The following is a 17,810-nucleotide window of genomic DNA, read 5'->3' as shown; positions in this document are numbered from 1 at the left end:
CGAAAGACAAACAACAATGTTTGACAGCTTCATTTAATGCTACTCGTACGAGCCCATGTAGCCACCTGCAGTGTGGTTGGTCAGAGTGAGTCCAGAGCAGCTGAGACTTGATCCTTTGCCCATTTACATGTCATTTTTAGTCATTTACATACAATGTATCCTATCATGTGTGACATATCAGTATGTTCTTGATCCCTGAGAGGATAAACTGCTTCATAATTTCGTCACACATTATCAAAACTCCACATTTAATGGGACACGCCATGAAGATGGATTCACTTGCTTTCACGCAGCAGTACTTCCTTCTTCCCTTGTCTCAAGCATGCAGGGTTTTAAACATCTGGCTGATAACATTTTTATTAAAGGGAAGGAATGCATGTGCGACCTATGACCTTTAAATCAGTGAGGCCATGTTAAGTGTCACCAAAAAAAGCCTGTTTCTGAACCACATTCTGCTTTGATGAAAAACAAATGGCCCTAATGGTAAATATTAATCATCGCATCCTTAAAATTTCAAAAGAAAATGCTTTTTATTATAAGTCTTTATTTCTCCTCATATTGAATGTCAGACGTGTGATAGAATAGTAGAAAAGATCAACTTGGACTTGTTGTAGCAAACTTGACTGGAACTATGATAGACAACAATGACATTGGCAAGCAAGGCCCAGGCCTCCATAATAACTAGGTCATCCTCCACCACCAGCTATAGCCTTCTCCTGGGCGGAGATCACAGACTGTAAATGTAGGTACAGCAGTTACTGAATATTTAAAAAGGCATAGAGATGAAGCAATAAATGACAAAGTAAAGCTGGTGTGGCCGGGCATTAATAACTAATGGGTACCAGTGAGTTATAGGCTACTGCCGTTGTAATGAAAGTGTCATTGCAAATCAGCAGTTGTCCGAGGTTATTATTATTTATGCATAATTGATGCCGGAACCACAAGGAACACGTCTCACCCAACAAATCCCAACACCTTGGGAACAAAGACGACGGTGTCAACAGAGGAAAAGGTCACAGAGGAGAAAATGCCCCTGGGCTGAGATTTACAATGTGAGGGGAGGGCGAAGCTGTTATAACCACACATACAGAAGGTTACAACAAACTAGTTACACAACTGAGTCTCTGCAGGGGATGGTTGCTCCACCTTGGTTAGCGGCTGCAAAATTGACAACACGTGTAGTTGCACTTGCTACCGTGAGATCCTCATATGTTTCCATAACTTGGAAAATATAAGATATAGGATAGATTTTCCTTTGCAGGATTCATGGGTGCCGTTAATTCAGTGATCTTCGTTTCTTTAGTGGCCAGAGTTCCAAATGCACAAATTATAGTATCATTCATTAGTTTCCCTTAATACTAAGTGTGCCATATACGTAGCCCCTAATTTCCAGAAGAAGGCAAGTTTTGGAACCCACACATTTTTTTTGTTATGGAAAATAATCCTGTCTTTGTTTTCAAAAATATTTCATTTTTAAATTCACATTTATACAAATTTCTATAACTTGTTTTTCAACAGAGATAAATAAAGAAATTATCCTGCAATCGATGCATGTATTCATTCAGTCTGTGGCTGTGTTGTGTTGTAAGTGAATTGTGTACTGATATTATCAGCAGTGGTTACGTTGTGACTAAGTGAGCAGTTTATTCATTTAACAATAAAACGTGATAACACTGATGAAATGTATCTTTGGTGCATGATATCCATCAATTTGCCATAAATCATTACAACAAATGATGCATTCAATGTACATAGGAAATTTTGTCCTTCCATATCCGAGTTGTGGCTATATTATAAAAAGTGTACGTTGAATTCCGGAAATTGACGTCAGACTAAAAGCACATCTTGTTATATCTCCTATAGATCCGTCAAACTATGTAGTGACGCTATTTTCGCATCCGCAATGAAGCGTCTGCTGGACGAAGAAGAAACAACAATTTCTCCTAATGTTCGCAAATGCCTCTTGAGTCTCAGCGCCTACGTCATCCCCCAGTGTCCAATGAGAGCGTGAAACGAAGCCTTGGCGGATGACGTATCCAGGAAGTGTTAACTCTCTTAATGGGGAGATGAGTTTGTTTTCATCGTTTTGTTTTCTCCTCGAAAAAACTGCTTCTCCCTCGTTGAAGCGATGCCGACGTGGAGCCTCGTGTCCATCTGTGTGCTGCTCGGTGTCGCGGCGAGATGGGGAGTGTCGTTAAATCCGTACTCAGGTAGGAAGTCAGTGGTGTTTCACGTCAGCGTGAGAGAATCACAACAAGTCCTCTGCTGTAGTTCAGGTTGACTCTCATCAGGGTGCTGCAGGTTAGCATGTAGCATGTAGCATGTAGCATGTAGCCTGCAGCCCACAGTAGAAGTTGTTGTTTTGTGTTTTATTCACCTGTGTGTGATCTCTCTCTCTCTCTCTCTCTCTCTCTCTCTCTCTCTCTCTGTCTCCAGGGGCGGGGAAACCTCCCATGTTTGGAGACTACGAGGCTCAAAGGCACTGGCAGGAGGTGACCCACAACCTCCCAGTGCAGGAATGGTCAGTGTGAAGCTCTGAGGAGAAAGTTCAGGAGATAAAGGCTCATGTGGAAAGAGGATGAGATCATTTGGGGTTCGAGGGGTTGTGGTGATTATCATAACATTGTGTAATGACTGGGCTGAACACACTAGTTTGCAGTGTAGTAGGGACACTTGGCTCAAACTGCAGTCTAATTTCAGAATAAAAATATACCACACTTGTTCTCTTACAGGTACTTCAACACCACTGACAATGACTTGAACTACTGGGGTCTGGACTACCCTCCTCTTACTGCCTATCACAGCTGGATCTGTGCTTATGTGTAAGTAGTTTTATTAGATTACAGATCTTCAGTATGAGTGTAGCAATCTTTGCTATTCTATGTATATTTACTATGAATTATATTCTGCATGGTGGGCACATGTATTGCAGTTGCAGTTGCAGTACACCACACATCTGTGTTTCAGGATGTCCTTCAGACATTTGATTAACCAACAACAGTGTTAAAATGAAAATTCAAAATCTAAATCATCTGTGTTTTCCTGCAGAGCCAAGATGATAAACCCTGAATGGGTGGAGCTCCACAAATCCAGAGGTTATGAAAGTCCAGCGCACAAGTTATTCATGAGAGCTACAGGTACAAGAATCACAGTAAAATAAATAGAAAACCTTCCACGATTCATGTCAACCTCAACCTTAAAATACCGATAATTGTTTTACTTACATTACTTCACTTACAGTAATGATTCACATTTGCTTAGATGGATGATATCGTGGTTTGGATTGAAAATTAAGTAAAATGTATGATTTCTTTCTGTTCCAGTCCTGGTGGCAGATTTGTTGATATACATCCCCGCTGTAGTTTTGTACTGTTTCTATCTGACGGATGGATCCTCTAGGAAAAAGGTAACACTCGCATTTAGAAGTGTTTTTTAATCTAAAAGTATCTCTTCACTATCTAATAGGAATGAACCACATTTTCCTCTTAGTCTGGGAAACCAACCGTATTAAAGCAAACTACAGCACAAAATCTGAGAATTACGAAGTAATATGATAATAGGATGTTATTACATTTACAGAAGTCACTGCTTTTCAAGTGAATTGTCCGTTTAGATGGAAAACTTCTAATATTTTCACAGTATTTTACATTATCAAACAGTTATTACAAGATCACCAAGAGACTCTTTCATGGCAGGACAGACTCCTGGTACCTAACTATCAATAAGAAAGTACTGTCCAGGATTGACTTAATGAAATAAGAAAACAGCTCAGTTATCAAACCGATTATCTATCACTGCAACTATGGATCATAGACAAATTGACTAATAATAAGCAGTCTAATTATATTCTGTCAACTTGTAAATGTTTTTCTTTTTGTGTCGCCAGGTCTCCACTCTGTTCTGCTTCTTGCTGTATCCAGGACTGATTCTCATTGACTATGGACATTTCCAGTATCCTTTATTTTTTTAATATTTGTAATCAATCAATCAATCAAAGTTTATTTCTATAGGTTTATGCAGGCTATTACAAGAAAATAGATAAAATAAATGGAGAGAGCTTACGTTTAAATATTTATTGCTTTATTAAATATTATATCTTTATTGTAAAATGCTACTATTGTGATGTAAGAATTTAAAATACATTCTACATCTAAAAACCTGCATTTATATTTTGCTCAGTTGTATAACACAGCTTTCCTGTATTTTGACACCAAACCCTGCAGCAACATTATTTAAGATGGTTATGAGCCTTTGTTCCACGTGGAAATGATCGTTTACTTGAGATTAAATGCAAAGAAACAAGAGCCAACTTCAGACATACTGTGGTTTTCTTGTTTCATCCATTCACACTGTATCTTCTCACTCCGTCACATGATAATTAAATGAAAGATCCTGCAGAACAAATAGAGCAATAAAAAATGGAAAGTGACATAAGCCATGAAATTCATGGTTCTTCATATCAGTGTTTTAAACCCTTTTGATTCAGACACTAAAGAAATACAACAATGACGTAGTTCAACACATCTGGACTGAACTGACCCTGGATCAGCTTCTGTGTCTACACTTATATTCCAGTAAGGACCTTAACGGTATCAGGTACAACGGAGTGAGCCAAGGCTTTGCTCTGTGGGGGGTTCTGGCTCTTGGTCTGGGCTGGGATGCTTTCGGCTCCATGGCCTTCTCCCTGGCTCTCAACTACAAACAGATGGAGCTGTACCACGCTCTGCCCTTCTTCTGCTACCTGCTGGGAAAGTGTGTCAAGTTGGGTCTGATGGGGAGAGGGTGAGTCTCTGGATTTATTTGCCTATGTTGTCACTCTGGTCTGTCTTCTCTCACATTCTCTCTTTGTCTTTGGCAAATTAGCCGCGAATCACCTACTGTCTCCACCTTGTCACCGTTTCAACCAGAATAGAACTCAGTAGAGCATTGACCTCCACCTCCCACAGTAAATTCAATCAAGCCACACCAAATTGCACAAACTCATAGAAATCTGTCTAATGAGCATGAACAGATTTTCTTTTATCTAGGTTCAGAAATCTCTGGTAAATTGGTGAAAATGTCCAAAAACACTCTCGCAATGTGAAATAAAGTGGTGAAAAAACCCACACCGTCTGGTTTTTGTGTAATGCTACTAACTTAACACTCACTCAAACAAACGTCAATGAAAACAGAACAATCCTTGGCGGAGGCAACTTTATTCAGCCACAGTTCAATAACCCACGTTTGAAACCACAGAAGGAGAAGAACCAGACCAGCTCATTTGTTTTCCACCGTCTTTTAAATTACTGTTATTTAAAATAAAAAAAACATCAACAACTGCAAACAAACCATAAAAAAGGATCAAGAACATAACATTATGATCCTTCAGTTCATTCGCTGGTGATGTCGTTTTGTCACGCTGCATCTAACAGCGTCAACTGAGCGCTGAAAGCAGATATGTAATGTCAGTCTATTAGAGAGCGGTGTCCTCAGGAGATGCCGCAGAATGACTGAGGTAATCACATTGGATGTTGTTACTAGTGTGTCCAGTGTCTGTTTGTCTAGTAACAATGTACCAAGGGCATTTAGTAGCAAATGGAAAGCTGGATTAGAAGAGCCAGGAGTGGGGGGGGGGGGGATATGTCCAGATGACACTCTCGCCATGCCCAAACTCCTCAGCTATGTCTGTGTGTGCAACTTAACCAGCAGCTTGACGGTTACAGCTGACAAGATATCCTGACCTACACTAAAGACTTTCAGCTGATGCATGGCTTTCACTGCATTCCTCAACACAGGGGTCAAAGTCCAAATTTAGGACTTGCAGACAGTGTGTACTAATTGTTTGAAGAATACTAGCAGACATAGACGGAACCAAATGCTTAACGTCAACATGTGTATTTTGGGACACTAAAGTGAGACCCAAACACCCTAATATTGTGGCACTTGTCTCTGTGTGACCCTTTTTTTCGTGCAGGCTTATGTTGCTGGTGAGAATTGCTGTCACCGTGTTGGTGAGTTTTGCCCTCTGCTGGCTGCCCTTCCTGTCTGACCCCGACCAGGCCCTGCAGGTGGCGAGGAGGATCTTTCCCGTGGCTCGCGGTCTGTTTGAGGTACAGTAGACTTTCCTTGACTCAACACTCAGCCTGAAAACCACAACTGAGAAGCCCTATCTTCCCAATGAGGCCAAGTCTTTGAAAAAAACAAACATTTGTACTTTTTCCATGCGGGCATCGATGAATAGCTGCTCTCTTCTCACAATCCCAATATGCCATTTAAAGAAACGAGTGGGAAGAAGATAATATCTCCTGACAGATCATGAATATAAAAGGATAAATAGTGTTAGACCAGGATGGACTGGAGATCAGAGGAGCTATACGGGTCACATGTACATCTTCTGTTCCCACTGAAGCCTGAGGGGATGCAGAAGGATTTGAGTTGCAGGGGCAGTAGGAGTATTATAGTTCTGTTTTTTTTGTGTTTTTAATATGACCCCTTCTTCAACATGTATCCCCGGTAATTTTCCAAAATATTAACGAATGAATGTGACCCTAATAACAAAAATCAAATATCATGAAAATCCTGATATCATCAGTAGCATAAAATGAGAAAGGAGACATTTTGAACAAATATGACGAAGGGATTTTTGTCTGGTTTTCAAGATGAAATATCCCTAATGCCATGTTTGGTTTTGTTATAAGATATCAGAAATTCCACTATATCAGTTACTTCATATCTTTTTAAACGGTTTTCTGGCTTCAAGTGGGAAACTTTAATGAATAAAAAAATGGTGCAAGAAGTCAGCATTTTACTCATCTGTCAAAGTTAGTATCTGTTAAATTATTGTGTAAAATATTAGTCCGAATTGAAAAGGGTCTTTACATTTTCCTTAAATTGAGATGTTCCACACTCTGAGCGTGCTCAACATGCTTTCACCCTCCAGTGCCGCGCGGCTCAGGACATGGATACCCCGCAGCATCAAAGAAAACAGTGGAATAAAATGGTGAAAGGTCAAGAGATCAATTTCACTCTGACTCGGAGGAGTTGGGGTTCAGGATGTACAGGAGGAGGAGGATATAGATAAATCTAACTAATTTATGGGTGGGGTATTTTCAGCACTTCTTAGTCAGTCATGTTTTAGCCATATGGACCAACGAGTGCGGCAAACTCTACACTTGAAGGCGTATCTGAGCAGATCTGACAACTGTTGCCTGCTGCTGACTGCATCTTTGGAAAGTGTATTAGTATTTTGGACTCTTCTATAGCACGCACACACACACACACACACACAGATTTGTATGTTGTCGTCACTCTCATAACCTGAGAGGGATAAGTATGGACAGGAATCTGACATTAATTAAAAAGGAGGGTGGTAGTCGACAGGGAGAGAGAGAGACCTGAAAAACCTCCAGTCGGCAGCGTTAAAAGCTGTCATAGGAGAAGCGGAGGTAAAGTAACTGTGTGGGACTGACAGCTCAGATGCCAAGGTTTGCAGTTCTCATTTCTGAAACCCTCTAACACCCCTCTTGTCCTAGTCCCCGAGGTGGCACCCACCACAAGGTGTCATAGATGTGAGAAGTAATTGAAAATTCTACCAGGGGAGCGGATGGCTGCGTGCCCTGCGGCAGTATTTGTTCAATGAAATGATGCAAACATAATACACAGGGTGTGAGAGACACTATCCTCCCCTGTGACGGCAGCATGAGAGGCTGCCCGGGCGAGTCGTCCTGAACTAATTGTGAAATCGTGCACGTAAGCAAAAGCTTACAAGGGGGGGGACAAGGGGATAAAAGTGAGGAGGGGTGGTGGTGGGGGAGGACGAGGGCTGACGAGTGGTGGTCCTGGCGACTTCAGGGAGGGAGCAGTTGTAAGTTTACCCACTGAGCTGCATTCTGACGTCTCACGTTGCCGCCTGCTCACAAAAATGGCACCAAATGCTTCCCCATGTGAAATTCCATGCTAGCTCATAGGTGAAGGAGCCGCACTGCTCTCGCGCCACCGCCCCCTCGCACTTACATTTACCAATGGGGCCCCCCCCCCCCCATCGCTCATGTGTTGCCTTGAGGCGGTGTCCAGGAAAATTCCCGTGGTGGTTATTTGGAGCGAGGAGGCAAAGAGGAGAGTGAGAGGGAAGGGGGCTGAGACAACACAACGCTGGATGACCCAGTGCTGCTGACTAGGCTGCCACTAAGATCCACACAGCTGTGCCGCGAGCAGCTGTAGCACAGAGGGGAGAGAGAGGAGGACAGAAATAGGCTTTCTAGACAGGGCCACGCTGAGAAAACCACCTGCAGTGGCATCTTAAAGCTGATCTAGGAACCCTGTCTCTATGTTGTGGGATGTCAGCTTCGATATCATCTGATTCCTGCACAACATCTTAAGCCCAGAAATCAACTGAATCGCAAACAGCAAGGCCTCCCTCATCTGATATCACAGCTTTTCTATCAGTCACAAAGTGTAACAGTGTGATTTTATGAACTCACACGGTCAATCAACAAAAAAATGTATCTAAGTTTTAATAACAGACTGATTGATTGTCATTTCAAATCAAGCGGAAAATTCCAAACATTTATTTCCCCAAAAAGTTAGAACTTGCTGCTTTTTCTTTGAAATTGAATCAATTTGTGCTCCGTGCCAAATTATTTTTTTCTGCTATTTTGACATTTCATGAACAAAGCGTTTATAGATTAATCCAGAAAATATTCATTTAATTAGGAAATTTCAATACATTTTTTAAATTTTATTGCAGCCCTATTTTTCCTGGAATCTAAATTTCGAGGTCGAAAAACTGAATAAATTTGATTACATAGAGAATTATTGATCATATTGACAGTGTGTGGTTAGTGGCAGTGCTCTGTGGTTGGTCTGTATCTGCTGGTTATGCAGAAACTACTCTGGTTTGACACTTGACCTTGTGTCTCCAAGTTTACAAATAAGTCCCATGCTTTCTCTGACAAGGGAGTGAATTTATGACAGAGGGTTACACACAAATGCCCCGAGGAATTTTTATTGAACTCTCAGTGGGGAAATAACTACTCAAAGCAATGCCACTTATTTGCTTTCCCTTTGCAGAATAGAATTCGTTGAGTCTTGTAAATTGTTGTGTTTTCACCTGATATCAGTTCTTATTTAAGTGTGTGTGTGTGTGCGTGTGTGTGTGTAGGATAAGGTGGCCAACACGTGGTGCAGCCTGAACACCTTGATAAAGATCAGATCCATTCTGTCCACAGACTCTCAGCTCTACCTCAGGTAATCCCTTTTATATCGAGCATCTATCGCTTTTCTCCCTCCTCTAGCTTCCATCGTTCCTTTCTTTTGTTTTTATTTCTTTGTCATTGTCATTCTTCTCTCAACTCTTTTGCTCCCATGTCCTGTTTTCACTCCTTTCATTTCCTGGGAAAGCAGAGCTTGCCCAAGGGAATAAAGACTGTGATCCAGCAGAGTGGAAATAAGATCATCCCTGAAGGAAACATCTTGTGAGGAACTTCTGAATATAAAGTCACAACTGTTTCTGGAAATGCAGTGACAGGGGGTTGAATTGCCCAAGGAACCACTGAAGCATGTGTCCTACACAGATAGAAGAGTTTTCAAAAAATATTATGATGGATTGTGGGCGAGAGAAAGAGGAGGACAAATAATCGGTGCGATCAGGGGAGAACACGTAGTAAACTCATGTCATTTAACGTTCAGCGTCTCTGCCCGCTTGCCCCCAGTGCATTCCAGGAAGGCTTAAGATACATGTTATTTTGACCAAAAGCTGAAGACCTGCTCCGTCACAGTGGAGGAAATAGTCAACGCAGTAGTTGTGTCATGGTGGAGCCTGCTTAAATAACCCGACTCGCTAAATTTAGGAGTCCTGTGTTCGACGCATGGACACGTTCCTGCCAGACTGCTAAGTCCAGGGATCAAGTTGGACTTCTTTGACTGTTGTGCATTTCAAACAAATGAAAAAACACTCCTGTCTTTTTGGCACCGGCAAATGGGTTGTTAAATGCTCCAGTGTGGGTGTGCTGTGTACACAGAAAGAATCAGCTGTGAAAAGGGATCCATGTCCTTCCGGACCGCAAAACCCTGCCCCACACATAACGCACATACAACACACACACACTCTCACTGAACACCCACTGAGTGCTCTTTTATTAATTTAAATTGCCACTCATTCTATTTATTTGGCTATTTATACACATCACTGTTCTCATAATGCTCTGGTATCACTCCTACAAATGGGAGAACAAACACATTGTTGCCCTCGCACTTTGCACGAACTCACTGCGGGGGCCCATCAGCACGTTTATTCACATTTACACTGACACGTAGTCAGTGTGTGCCGGTGCCTCTGGCCCCCAGCAGGTGACAATTGAAGGGTTAAACTAATGCCTGCTGACCCTAACACAGGCCCAGTATTCGGTCTATTCCCACACAGCCAGGGTCTTGGCCGCAGAGCAGGATGGTTCGACTCCAACATCAAAATCAGATCATTTAGAGCGACTGACGTTAAATGTATCTGGCTTTGTCATTTGTTAGTGTTTGGACGTACTGGACTTATATTATCAATATTAGTTTTCACATGAATCCGTGTCAACACAACAGAGAGACGTACTTGAAAGCCTGGGATTATGTGCAAATACATTTAATTATATTCCTCCAAATTGATTTTCTGCTCCTCAACTCGTCCACCCCCCCACCCCTTTTTTTTTTTCATGCTCCATTGGATTTTCTGCTGCACAATCACATCCTCTATTCAGGATTTCGTGCGCTTGACTGTTGTTGACGGTGCTGATGTGAGATCATATGAATGTACTGAATGTGTCTGTTCTGTTTTCCCAGCTTTGCCTGCACCCTCCTGGCGGCCCTGCCCTCCTCCATCAGACTGCTGACAAAGCCCACCTTCTGGCAGTTTAAACTGGCCTTGGTGAGTGGTTTTTGGATTACCCCTACACCTCTAATGTAACTAACACATCTGCAGCTGGAACCTATGAGGTCTGATTGTCTCCATGAGCGGTAAAAACTTTATGGACGATGGCACGTGTGAGAGGGGAGGAGCAAGCAGACTGAAACTGTTGTGATCCACAGTCCTGATAATTAACATGAAACACTGTTTAATATTATATTCATATATTTAATTTTAATTTCTCGAACACAGCATAATACATAGGTATATGATATAATTTGATTTAGTGATGCCTGTGTTTATATGTTTCTGTCTTTCATCGGATTTATTGAAAAGTATTCTATCAAGTATTTTTGTCCTAAACCGGTAGTAGCTGTTATATTGATCATCTCATTGCCTTTTTTTTTTTTAGGCAAATTCATCTCTAGCATTTTTCCTCTTCTCCTATCAAGTCCACGAGAAGTCCATCCTCTTGGCTGCCTTGTAAGTACACAGAAGAAAACGTTTTACTCAACACAGGATAACATGTGACATTCGGGACATCTCAAATATTCATGACTGCAGATTTAATTTCTACTCACACGGGAGCTTTGTCTCCCTCATTCATCTTAAATGATGTTTTGCAGTTTGATATTAAGTTGAATACATGTGCACTTTGTTTAAGTGACGTCATTCACCTGCCACAGTCGCTCTCTATTAAAGAACAGCCTCTGCTAACTGAACGGTTATTCACCTCTGTCATCACACTCTGTGCACTAAATACATCTCTTGCACACGTGGGTGTGAGATGTGCTCGTGTGCGGCTCATTACCATTTACCTCCATATGTATAAAGCTGTGGCGGCTGTAGGTGGAGAGTGATGCCTGGGATAGATTTGGCAGCGAGGGATTTGGTTCCTAGATCTGGGCTCATCTATTAATCTAGATTAGGGTAGATTGTTGCTTTATTAACTATTGAGTTATATCTCCCACCTGTCCCCCGGAATCAATCAGTAATGCATGTCCAGGGATTAGGAAAGAATGGCAGGCGGCAGCTCGGGGCATTGTTTGCGCAGGATCAATTATTGGACTGTAACAGGATCGCCAAAGAGCACTGGCTGTAATTATGGTCTCAGGGACCGGTGGAAAGTGTCGGCTGCGGAGCAGAGTGTGCACCGAGCACCGACACAGACAAAGTTCAGTTAGCAACAGTCCTGCACCACAGACACACGGCATTTACTAATACATTTATCACAGCGAACAACGGGAGAGCTTGATTTTGTCGTTGAATACTTGGTTCAAATAAAAGTTGGATTTGGGTTATACGGCTCCAAATATGCATACAGTGCAATTACAGTAATGAGGCGAACACTGACATAAGATAATGTGGAACAACAAACGCTGACTGCCTTGTGAGCAGCTGACAATAATCGATTCCTGTGGAAGTCCCATTAGGTCAGTAGCTTTATTATTAAACACGCATGACATCCATTCATATCCAGCTTCAACCTAACGTGGCCTCACATCCTGTCTCACTGTAAAATTATATTTAATGGTACTTTCTGCAGAGTGTGTTCAACAGTGACAATATCCAGTTTTGATCTTTTCTAGGCCGGTGTGCCTTCTGCTGAATGACCTGCCCCTGGTGGCTATTTGGTTCCTACAGGCCTCAACATTCAGGTAAGACTATGAATATGGATGGTAGGTGAATCAAAGCTGGATAGCAGCTTTAATTATACCTCAGGCAAGGAGGTTATGGTTTCATCAGTGTTTATTTTTCAGCAGGATTATGCAAAAACTACTGAACTTATATATATTAAAATTTGGTGGAGGGGTGAGACATGACCCAAAGAAGAACCTACTACATTTTGGAGTGGATCCGGATAAACAGGCAAAACAGGGATTATCTTTCCTACTTTATTTAACATAGGGCGATGGACTTAGCAGAGGTAGGTTCCTTCCGGGCACCTTTCTAGCACATGCTCATACATATCAGTCCTGTAAATATGTCATGTCCATTCATTATTCACTGGGACATCAAAATATAACAAAAAAAACATATCTAAACCAATTTTGGAAAGATGTAGAAAGTGGAGAAAGAAAACCCCCCGAAAATGTAACTTGTAATTATGCCTGTAGTGGTAAAGTTGAGATAGAACTGTCATGTCCTCTCCTCTTGTCTCACAGTCTATTCTGTCCCTTGCTTCAACCATCAAATACCTAGAAATAATCCCAAAAAGCTAAATAGATATGTGACGAGGGTTGAGCTGAGGACCATGAATGGAAAAGACGAGTAGTGCTGCAAACGCTCCGTCTAACTTTCACCAGCTGTTGTTAAATTCTTCCGGCAGCACTAATTGTTGTGCGTGTGGTTTAGTATAAGGATATCTGGGGATTACACGGCATAGTCTGCATGCCTGCCATCTAAGTGTGTGTGTTGTGTAGGGACAGGAGGTCATTCTGTAGCTGCTTCCCAGTACAGTCTGACTCGGACACATTATCTGCATCCTCTCCAGACTCGGCCATTTAAAACAGAAATACATCTTTTGTGAGCATAATTGGCCGAATGGCTGCTCAACGGGGACAGAATGCAGCCAGTCTGTTTAAATTGAAGAAGTATGTATTTCTCCAAATGTTAAACAGTTATCCCCTGAATGGAGCTTTATCGTCAGAGTAAAAGTCCGAATGAGCGGTCTATTGTGAGCGAGAGTTTTTTTATAAAGTGGGGTGATGTGCGATTTACTATGAGTCAACTGTTGTTCTTGTCCGTCCCCCTCCACTAAACTAAGATAAGCTTGGCACGAATGTCTGAGCCGTCTCCCTCCAGGGGACGTGAAGCTTGTGCAGGCCTGTTGGATATAAAAGCTGTGTGGTGTAATGTTGCCTCATCTCTCAGCAAACATGATACTGATCTTAACAATGTGCTGTCAGATGTGTATGAAAATATTTTGATGTGTTGTCAATCAACGGTGGAATATCATGTATTTCTTTCCCTTTCTGTCCTTGTCCCTGTACGCAGCATGCTGCCGCTGTTTCTTAAGGACGGTCTGCTGGTGCCCTACGTCGTGACCTCGCTGGCCTTCCTCTTCTACAGCATCTATCTGTTGTCTGCACTGGAGCGCTGTACAGAGGACGAGCTGAGACTGGGCGCCTACCACAGGCTGTTTTTCTTGCTGCCCAAAATGGACTTGGCCTGTGTAGTGAGATGGAAGGTCAGTATTTAAGCGCCAGTACAGTGACTGACGGCACAACAGCCAGCACTGATTCTGTGATCTGCGTGTTTCATCTGTGTCGATGTTACTACCAAGCACAGTCTGCTCGTAAAGTCGAGACGTTGGATGTTTAGTTTATATATTTACAACATTTTCAGTGGCATTTTAAAAACATGTAATTAGTCTCTACCTAGAAACAATGAATTATTTATTGTTGGTGGAAGAATGGCTCAATATAATCTATAGAAATACAAAAATCTTTCTATCCAATGTTTTAGAATTTACCCTGTTTATGATCTATAGATTTGAGGTCATGCAAGTTATTCAAAACCTTGAACACAGGCAGGACTTCCCCCGCTCCATGTTTTCATGTTGTAGACTTGCCTCAGATAATAAGACACACGTCCAATGAATAACAGTGAGCGCAGAGTTCCTGCTGCTTGATAAGTTCACGAGTTCAATAGTTCACCTCTGCTCTTGTACGTTGGGCGAGGATGAGGCGGATGTACAGCTGATGGGTTTGTAATAAGTCGGGTGGTGATTTCAGGATCCCAGGTGGCGCTAGACCTAAATTGCAACTGTGCGAGAAAGATATACGCAACTGTATAAATAAAGATCATGTGCCGCTGTAAGCTGTGTAAGCTGTCCGGGGACGAAAGCCGCAGCCAGGCAAAGAATTATTTATCACTTATTTAAGTTTCCACAGCGTCTGAAGTGGGTGCACCGGGAGCCCCTTAGCGACAGGGGCACCGATAGGGTGTCAGAGATTAAGAGAAGGTGTCTTTTTATAGCGCGCGTCATTAACACAGGTTTGCCTAGATATATTTATTTACACAAGCAGCATAAATAGCGAGCCCCGATGATGACGATAGGGTTTCATGAGTTTGGGGTGTCGAAGGCGGGGGGGTGGGCTTGAGGTGGTTCTTCCATCTTACCCACAGACTAATCCCGGCGTCATATTTCCCAAATAGACACAGCAATGATCTAACTTTCACCGTCACCTCAGGACGGTGACAGGATAAAGAAAAGTGGTTTTATTGGCCGAAATATTCCGACTGCCTGTCCTTTTGAATATGATATTTCAAGCCTCGGTCTTTTCTTTATAGCACTTCTCAAATGACCAATTTGATGTCCGTCATTCAAGGATAAATATTCAATGTCGTCTGAGAGCTCTTTTAAATTAAATCATTCATTGGTTTCATATTACGGTTGCAATTAAAATTAAGGGAAACGCTAACAGTTTGTTCATAGCCCGAGGTGCCCAGTCATTTCATTGTTTCACTAGCAGAAGTTCCTGATTCAGAATATAAATTCAGTGATTAAAATTACTTTGGCGAAGAGTTGGACATAAACGTCTGTGATTGGTCTCTTTAGCTGGCAGCAGCTTAGTATTCATACTCTATAGAAGCACTCAGCTTGTTTTAAGTAGAATAATCGGATGGCATTGACTTAAGTTTCTTTATTGTAACTTGAACAAACAAAAAAAAACATAATATAATTTCATTATATACTTCAGATGCTGTGACAAGGTTCACTTATTAGATTTAGACGAAGCTTTCTACCGCTTCTAATTGTATTCGTCAGTGGAATTTGCTCATGGAGATGATATGCTTGAAATTGTTGTTTGCAAAGGTTTGGGCATCCCTGGACAAATACAACATAAGTGAATAAAACCTTTCAGCCAGTAGACATTTAAAAAAGCCTCTTTTTAGATTGTTAATGCTGTGTTACTTATTATTTCAGAAGCTGGAAAAAACAATAACTGTGTGAGCAAAAGTTTGTGAACCTTCTGAAGTTTGTACTTAGTGACTCGCTCTTTGGAATGTACCACTTGCAGCTCAGAGGGTTTCTGCAGATCAATTCAACTTCTGAGGTGTTTTTTTTGCTGTCATGTTCTCACAGATTTACCCACAGACTTTCACTGATGTTCAATTCAAGGGTCTGAAGAACTTTCCTAAACTTCAGCTTGTGTCATGGTGAATTATTAGATTTGATTTGGATCTATTTCCTGTTGTAGAGGCCAGATTCTAAATTTTGCTGATATTTAGTTGCATCCATTATTTTCTCTGTAATATTTTCACCACCATGCTTAACAAAGGTGTTCTGTCCATCAAATGCTGCTGCATAGTCCTCAGTTAACTTCCCTTTCAGATCCTCAGTCAGTTGCGTAGAGGAGCCTGTGGTTGTGTTGTTTCCATGAGGTTTGACGAGTCAGAGAATTTATCAGCTCTGGAAATGTCATCGACTTAACGACTTAATGAAGTATTACAGGAAGTAAGTATTTTACAAGTAGAGTGGTGCCTAAACTTAATGCCCTTGCCACAATCGCTGTTTTTTTAAGTTCCTTGAAATAAAATGGACCATCCCATTAACATTTGGATAAAAGGTCATTTTTAATGTGTGTTTTGCTGCAGGCGTTGTATTTACTTCTGTTCTCTTTATCAACAAAATATGTTATTTGCCTATGGGTGTCCAAATTTATGAGCACATGCTGTGATGTGACTGAAATACTGAGGTCACAAGATGACAGCTGAGCAAACTCCTCTTATTTGGAATCATATAACCTCACACACACACTCTCTCTCTCTCTCTCTCTCTCTCTCTCCCTCTCTGTGTTACAGTTCTACATCTGTGTCGCAGCCATGGTTGGGTTAAGCGTGGCGAGCGTAGCTGTGACCCCCCCGCCACATCTACCGGACTTGTTTCCTGTGTTGGTGTCTACTTTGGCTTTCCTGCACTTTTTGGGGACATTTGTATATTTCCACATTGTGCAGTTCAGCGGACCGCCCACCAGGAAGAGCCAGAAGAAGACGAGCTGAGTGATGCCAAACCTCGAGGCTATGAACTGGTTTTTGCTTCAGTAAAAGCCAGTGTTACATTCTGGGTTCTATTTCCTCGAAAGGTGCACGAGGCGTTTCACTCGTGCCGCCATGAACCAAATACAAACGGGACAAAGTTCTTATTCAGGCGTCTTGTTAGCCAGACTCTGACCCTACATCCTTAGTGATGTTGGCTGGTAAATGTACTGCACAAGAAAATGCCAATTCAGAGGTGCTGTGATATTGAATGAAAGGAATGAGTGGGGATATTTTGGACCAAATGGTTTTGTGAAATTATAAAATGAACTCCAACAGCACTCAGTAGAGCGCAAACCTCCGCCAAGGCCCAACAGTCCACACTTAAATTCAATACATGCATATTTATATTTGTACTAACTTCCCTCACACTCATAAATATCAGTCCCCTAAACAATTACTTTTTCCCCATCAAGATCCATGAATTATTTACTGTAATGGAAAGTGAAAAAACACTTTAATGTGTTGTTTCCTGATCCAAACTTCATCCTTCCAAGTAACTAACAATCTGACAAGAGCTAGGAACACAACATCCTTGGCTGAGGTAACAAGCTGAGTACATCCCACACATTTGAGTTTCAAGCAACAGAAGGTGGTCACAATAATAGGAACACCTCCGTTAGTTTTTAGGTTATTATTCAAAGAGGTGCTGGTTAAAGCCATTTAGATACTTGCTGTAATAACATGTAATGGTATTGTGAGGTGTTCGTGTTATTTTGTCCACCCTCAGTACCTTCTGTGAGGATTGTGATTTGTCTCAGGTCTGCTCGTTATGATCGTTAGTGATCTATTCATGTGAACTTTTTTCTTTTTTAAATAATTTTCTACTTTTTTTTTAGTGAAGCTATTTGGGTGAAAATAAAATAAAATTCTCAGCGATCTAAAGTGAACACAAGTG

The 17,810-nt window shown here is 41.6% G+C and overlaps 1 protein-coding gene across 1 annotated transcript; it reads left to right on the top strand.

The window, feature by feature from the left end:
• The first annotated feature begins 2,001 nt into the window (after positions 1 to 2,001).
• On the top strand, positions 2,002 to 17,285 carry alg6 (ALG6 alpha-1,3-glucosyltransferase). Its single transcript, XM_034581983.1, has 14 exons — positions 2,002 to 2,210; positions 2,437 to 2,521; positions 2,733 to 2,822; positions 3,049 to 3,137; positions 3,324 to 3,406; positions 3,887 to 3,951; positions 4,597 to 4,782; positions 5,954 to 6,089; positions 9,140 to 9,225; positions 10,804 to 10,888; positions 11,280 to 11,350; positions 12,457 to 12,525; positions 13,865 to 14,057; positions 16,679 to 17,285. The coding sequence occupies exons 1-14, from the start codon at positions 2,129 to 2,131 to the stop codon at positions 16,874 to 16,876; spliced, it is 1,518 nt and encodes a 505-aa protein (XP_034437874.1). The 5' UTR covers positions 2,002 to 2,128; the 3' UTR covers positions 16,877 to 17,285.
• The last annotated feature ends 525 nt before the right edge of the window (positions 17,286 to 17,810 follow it).

Source organism: Hippoglossus hippoglossus, chromosome 4 (assembly GCF_009819705.1).
Source record: "Hippoglossus hippoglossus isolate fHipHip1 chromosome 4, fHipHip1.pri, whole genome shotgun sequence".
Classification (NCBI taxonomy): Eukaryota; Metazoa; Chordata; class Actinopteri; order Pleuronectiformes; family Pleuronectidae; genus Hippoglossus; species Hippoglossus hippoglossus.
Note: the sequence above shows the minus strand (reverse complement) of the source record. Positions and strands in the feature narration are given on the sequence as shown.